Source organism: Bombina bombina, chromosome 6, assembly GCF_027579735.1.
Source record: "Bombina bombina isolate aBomBom1 chromosome 6, aBomBom1.pri, whole genome shotgun sequence".
Taxonomy (NCBI): domain Eukaryota; kingdom Metazoa; phylum Chordata; class Amphibia; order Anura; family Bombinatoridae; genus Bombina; species Bombina bombina.
The window spans coordinates 1,149,621,450-1,149,628,286 of record NC_069504.1 but is presented as its reverse complement, the minus strand read 5'-3'; the positions used below and the strand labels follow the sequence as shown (position 1 = coordinate 1,149,628,286).

General features: G+C 50.8%; 1 protein-coding gene across 1 annotated transcript in view; it reads left to right on the top strand.

Annotated features, from left to right (window-relative positions):
- The first annotated feature begins 818 nt into the window (after positions 1 to 818).
- The window catches only part of PYROXD1 (pyridine nucleotide-disulphide oxidoreductase domain 1), a 63,745-nt gene continuing 57,726 nt past the window's right edge, over positions 819 to 6,837 (top strand). The window contains exon 1 of the mRNA XM_053719130.1: positions 819 to 918. Coding sequence (XP_053575105.1) covers positions 838 to 918 — 81 coding nt within the window. The 5' untranslated portion in view covers positions 819 to 837. The remainder of the gene's footprint in view (positions 919 to 6,837) is intronic.

Here is a 6,837-nt window from a genome sequence, read left to right as displayed (position 1 = left end):
TTATATTGTCTATTCATGTCACACCCTGTATAGTGTGATGTTATATTGTCTATTCATGTCACACCCCGTATAGTGTGATGTTATATTGTCTATTCATGTCACACCCTGTATAGTGTGATGTTATATTGTCTATTCATGTCACACCCCGTGTATAGTGTGATGTTATATTGTCTATTCATGTCACACCCCGTATAGTGTGATGTTATATTGTCTATTCATGTCACACCCCTGTATAGTGTGATGTTATATTGTCTATTCATGTCACACCCTGTATAGTGTGATGTTATATTGTCTATTCATGTCACACCCTGTATAGTGTGATGTTATATTGTCTATTCATGTCACACCCTGTATAGTGTGATGTTATATTGTCTATTCAGGTCACACCCCGCAGGAACACGTTTATTTGTATAAAAGGTAGAACAAGACAAGGTCTCTGTGTGGCAACAACAAATAAAACGATATAGTTATAACATTACACTTTTTTGTTCGGCTGAAATGACGTCATACTTATACGCGTTTAAATGATTGACCAATGCAGTCACATGAACTGACATCATTATAACATTTTACCTCACTGACTGAACATCTAATAATGCGGTATGTGCACGCGCCAAAGCAAGAACAAGCCCCGGCCATCTCAGAGCAGTGCACCTCCTCATGGGACACTTACTACTAGCCCAGGCAACTGCTTATAGTTTAGGCGAGGGAGACAAGAGGGAATTAGCCAATCAATTCACATCCAACTGTGTATGTTGTCACGTGCCATGCTTTACATCCAATAGCGACGCAGCGTGGAGCTGTCAGCTGACACGGAAGCATCTGCCAGTAGCTAAGATGGCTGCGGATGAGCATTGTGTGAGGGGCAGATTTGTTGTGGTGGGCGGAGGCATTGCTGGAGTTACCTGCGCAGAACAAGTGAGACCCGGCAGACCTGAGTGTGATGACAGAGTGATTGTGTGCACCGGGGACCATGAGAGTGTGTGCTGGGAGGATCCTGAGTAAGGGATGCAGAGGAGCTTGTGCGTAGTAGTTGGAACTTAATTTTATTGATAGGAGGAGCCATAGGGTGGGGATGTGCCCTTTAGGTGCAAGGAGGAGTCATAAGGTGGGGATGGGAGTGCCCTATAGGTGCAAGGAGGAGCCATAAGGTGGGGATGGGAGTGCCCTATAGGTGCAAGGAGGAGCCATAAGGTGGGGATGGGAGTGCCCTATAGGTGCAAGGAGGAGCCATAAGGTGGGGATGGGAGTGCCCAATAGGTGCAAGGAGGAGCCATAAGGTGGGGATGGGAGTGCCCTATAGGTGCAAGGAGGAGCCATAAGGTGGGGATGGGAGTGCCCTATAGGTGCAAGGAGGAGCCATAAGGTGGGGATGGGAGTGCCCTATAGGTGCAAGGAGGAGCCATAAGGTGGGGATGGGAGTGCCCTATAGGTGCAAGGAGGAGCCATAAGGTGGGGATGGGAGTGCCCTATAGGTGCAAGGAGGAGCCATAAGGTGGGGATGGGAGTGCCCTATAGGTGCAAGGAGGAGCCATAAGGTGGGGATGGGAGTGCCTTATAGGTGCAAGGAGGAGCCATAGGTTGGGGGTGGCAGTGCCCTATAGGTGAAAGGAGGAGCCATAGGATGAGGATGGGAGTGCCTTATAGGTGCAAGGAGGAGTCATAGTGTGGGGATGGGAGTGCCTTATAGGTGCAAGGAGGAGTCATAGTGTGGGGATGGGAGTGCCTTATAGGTGCAAGGAGGAGTCATAGTGTGGGGATGGGAGTGCCTTATAGGTGCAAGGAGGAGTCATAGTGTGGGGATGGGAGTGCCTTATAGGTGCAAGGAGGAGTCATAGTGTGGGGATGGGAGTGCCTTATAGGTGCAAGGAGGAGTCATAGTGTGGGGATGGGAGTGCCTTATAGGTGCAAGGAGGAGTCATAGTGTGGGGATGGGAGTGCCTTATAGGTGCAAGGAGGAGTCATAGTGTGGGGATGGGAGTGCCTTATAGGTGCAAGGAGGAGTCATAGGGTGGGGATGGGAGTGCCTTATAGGTGCAAGGAGGAGTCATAGGGTGGGGATGGGAGTGCCTTATAGGTGCAAGGAGGAGTCATAGTGTGGGGATGGGAGTGCCTTATAGGTGCAAGGAGGAGTCATAGTGTGGGGATGGGAGTGCCTTATAGGTGCAAGGAGGAGTCATAGTGTGGGGATGGGAGTGCCTTATAGGTGCAAGGAGGAGTCATAGTGTGGGGATGGGAGTGCCTTATAGGTGCAAGGAGGAGTCATAGTGTGGGGATGGGAGTGCCTTATAGGTGCAAGGAGGAGTCATAGTGTGGGGATGGGAGTGCCTTATAGGTGCAAGGAGGAGTCATAGTGTGGGGATGGGAGTGCCTTATAGGTGCAAGGAGGAGTCATAGTGTGGGGATGAGAGTGCCTTATAGGTGCAAGGAGGAGTCATAGTGTGGGGATGGGAGTGCCTTATAGGTGCAAGGAGGAGTCATAGTGTGGGGATGGGAGTGCCTTATAGGTGCAAGGAGGAGTCATAGGGTGGGGATGGGAGTGCCTTATAGGTGCAAGGAGGAGTCATAGTGTGGGGATGGGAGTGCCTTATAGGTGCAAGGAGGAGTCATAGGGTGGGGATGGGAGTGCCTTATAGGTGCAAGGAGGAGTCATAGTGTGGGGATGGGAGTGCCTTATAGGTGCAAGGAGGAGTCATAGTGTGGGGATGGGAGTGCCTTATAGGTGCAAGGAGGAGTCATAGTGTGGGGATGGGAGTGCCTTATAGGTGCAAGGAGGAGTCATAGTGTGGGGATGGGAGTGCCTTATAGGTGCAAGGAGGAGTCATAGGGTGGGGATGGGAGTGCCTTATAGGTGCAAGGAGGAGTCATAGGGTGGGGATGGGAGTGCCTTATAGGTGCAAGGAGGAGTCATAGTGTGGGGATGGGAGTGCCTTATAGGTGCAAGGAGGAGTCATAGTGTGGGGATGGGAGTGCCTTATAGGTGCAAGGAGGAGTCATAGTGTGGGGATGGGAGTGCCTTATAGGTGCAAGGAGGAGTCATAGTGTGGGGATGGGAGTGCCTTATAGGTGCAAGGAGGAGTCATAGTGTGGGGATGGGAGTGCCTTATAGGTGCAAGGAGGAGTCATAGTGTGGGGATGGGAGTGCCTTATAGGTGCAAGGAGGAGTCATAGTGTGGGGATGGGAGTGCCTTATAGGTGCAAGGAGGAGTCATAGTGTGGGGATGAGAGTGCCTTATAGGTGCAAGGAGGAGTCATAGTGTGGGGATGGGAGTGCCTTATAGGTGCAAGGAGGAGTCATAGTGTGGGGATGGGAGTGCCTTATAGGTGCAAGGAGGAGTCATAGTGTGGGGATGGGAGTGCCTTATAGGTGCAAGGAGGAGCCATAGAGTGGGGATGGGAGTGCCTTATAGGTGCAAGGAGGAGTCATAGTGTGGGGATGGGAGTGCCTTATAGGTGCAAGGAGGAGTCATAGTGTGGGGATGGGAGTGCCTTATAGGTGCAAGGAGGAGTCATAGTGTGGGGATGGGAGTGCCTTATAGGTGCAAGGAGGAGTCATAGTGTGGGGATGGGAGTGCCTTATAGGTGCAAGGAGGAGTCATAGTGTGGGGATGGGAGTGCCTTATAGGTGCAAGGAGGAGTCATAGTGTGGGGATGGGAGTGCCTTATAGGTGCAAGGAGGAGTCATAGTGTGGGGATGGGAGTACCTTATAGGTGCAAGGAGGAGTCATAGGGTGGGGATGGGAGTGCCTTATAGGTGCAAGGAGGAGTCATAGTGTGGGGATGGGAGTGCCTTATAGGTGCAAGGAGGAGTCATAGTGTGGGGATGGGAGTGCCTTATAGGTGCAAGGAGGAGTCATAGTGTGGGGATGGGAGTGCCTTATAGGTGCAAGGAGGAGTCATAGTGTGGGGATGGGAGTGCCTTATAGGTGCAAGGAGGAGTCATAGTGTGGGGATGGGAGTGCCTTATAGGTACAAGGAGGAGCCATAAGGTGGTGATGGGAGTGCCCTATAGGTGCAAGGAGGAGCCATAAGGTGGGGATGGGAGTGCCCTATAGGTGCAAGGAGGAGCCATAAGGTGGGGATGGGAGTGCCCTATAGGTGCAAGGAGGAGCCATAAGGTGGGGATGGGAGTGCCCTATAGGTGCAAGGAGGAGCCATAAGGTGGGGATGGGAGTGCCTTATAGGTGCAAGGAGGAGCCATAGGTTGGGGGTGGCAGTGCCCTATAGGTGAAAGGAGGAGCCATAGGATGAGGATGGGAGTGCCTTATAGGTGCAAGGAGGAGCCATAAGGTGGGGATGGGAGTGCCTTATAGGTGCAAGGAGGAGCCATAGGTTGGGGGTGGCAGTGCCCTATAGGTGAAAGGAGGAGCCATAGGATGAGGATGGGAGTGCCATATTGGTGAAAGGAGGAACCATATGGTGAGGATGGGAGTGCCATATTGGTGAAAGGAGGAACCATATGGTGAGGATGGGAGTGCCATATTGGTGAAAGGAGGAACCATATGGTGAGGATGGGAGTGCCATATTGGTGAAAGGAGGAACCATATGGTGAGGATGGGAGTGCCATATTGGTGAAAGGAGGAACCATATGGTGAGGATGGGAGTGCCATATTGGTGAAAGGAGGAACCATATGGTGAGGATGAGAGTGCCCTATAGGTGCAAGGAGGAGTCATAGGGTGGGGATGATAATGCCTTATAGGTGCAAGGAGGACCCATAGGGTGGAGATGGGAGTGCCATATTGGTGAAAGGGGGAGCTATAGGGTTGGGATGGGAGTGCTCTATAGGTGCAAGGAGGAGCCATAGGGTGGGAGTGACTTATAGGTAGGTGCAAGGAGGAGCCATAGGGTGGGAGTGACTTATAGGTAGGTGCAAGGAGGAGCCATAGGTGGGGATGGGAGTGCCCTATAGGTGCAAGGAGTCATAGGGTGGGCATAGGAGTGCTCTATAGGTGCAAGGAGGAGCCATAGGTGGGGATGGGAGTGCCCTATAGGTGCAGGGAGGAGCCTTAGGGTGGGGGTGGGAGTTCCCTATAGGTGCAATAAGGAGCCATAGGGTGGTGATGGAAGTGCTCTATAGGTGCAGGGAGGAGCCGAGGGTGGTGATGGAAGTGCTCTATAGGTGCAGGGAGGAGCCGAGGGTGGTGATGGAAGTGCTCTATAGGTGCAGGGAGGAGCCGAGGGTGGTGATGGAAGTGCTCTATAGGTGCAGGGAGGAGCAGAGTGTGGTGATGTTAGTGCTCTATAGGTGCAGGGAGGATCCGAGGGTGGTGATGGAAGTACTCTATAGGTGCAGGGAGGAGCAGAGGGTGGTGATGGAAGTACTCTATAGGTGCAGGGAGGAGCAGAGGGTGGTGATAGAAGTGCTCTATAGGTGCAGGGAGGAGCCACGGGTGGGGATGGAAGTGCTCTATAGGTGCAGGGAGGAGCAGAGGGTGGTGATGGAAGTGCTCTATAGGTGCGGGGAGGAGCCATGTGTGGGGATGGAAATGCTCTATAGGTGCGAGGAGGAGCCACGGGTGGGGATGGAAGTGCTCTATAGGTGCGGGGAGGAGCCACAGGTTGGGATGGAAGAGCTCTATAGGTGCGGGGAGGAGCCTTAGGGTGGGGATGGAAGTGCTCTATAGGTGCAGGGAGGAGCCTTAGGGTGGGGATGGAAGTGCTCTATAGGTGCGGGGAGGAGCCACGGGTTGGGATGGAAGAGCTCTATAGGTGCGGGGAGGAGCCTTAGGGTGGGGATGGAAGTGCTCTATAGGTGCAGGGAGGAGCCTTAGGGTGGGGATGGAAGTGCTCTATAGGTGCAGGGAGGAGCCACGGGTTGGGATGGAAGAGCTCTATAGGTGCGGGGAGGAGCCTTAGGGTGGGGATGAAAGTGCTCCATAGGTGCAGGGAGGAGCCTTAGGGTGGGGATGGAAGTGCTCTATAGGTGCAGGGAGGAGCCTTAGGGTGGGGATGGAAGTGCTCTATAGGTGCAGGGAGGAGCCTTAGGATGGGGATGGAAGTGCTCTATAGGTGCAGGGAGAAGCCTTAGGATGGCTAGAGATGTGCACGCTCCTAAGCTTACCTGTAGTTACTCTTCAACAAAGTATACAAAAGGAACTAAGCAAAATTAATAACAGGAATAAACGGGAAAGTTGTTGAAAATGGCATGTTCTATGCAGTCCTTAATTTGACTTTGCTGTCCCTTTATAATATAATTGCAGAGTACCTTAAAGTGACATTAAATCCACATTCTTTCACGATTCAGATAGAACAATAAACAAAACTAATCAGCTCTCAGTTATGTATTGCTGCTTCTGAACCAACTTAGGTAAGCTTTTCAGCAAAGGATGCCCAGAGAACAAATTAGGTAGCAGAAGTAAATTTGAAAGTTTATTTAAAATTAAATGATTTATCTGAATCATAAAAGAAAAATTGGGTTTCAAGTACCTTTTAAAATGAGTCCCTGGCATTGTAGTTTAGAGTCATCACCAGCAGCACATAACATTTATCTTGCTGCATTTGGATCATTTGTAGGCCTTGCAAATCTAACTTTTATTGAGTTATTGTATAATAATTATTGTTTATAAAGCACCAGCATCTCACGCAACTCTGTAACGTTAAAGGGACAGTAAAGTTACAATTAAACTCATGATACAGATAGAGTTTGCAGTTTTAAATAGCTCAATTCACTTCCATTATCTAAATGTGCACTATCTTTTTATTTGCACCCTGTCTGAGGCACCGGCTCCTACTGAGCATGTGCAAAGTGCACAATATATGTAAATGCATTTTGTGATTGGCTGATGGCTGTCACATGATACATTAGGAAGGAAAATGTAACTAACTGAAATTTATCT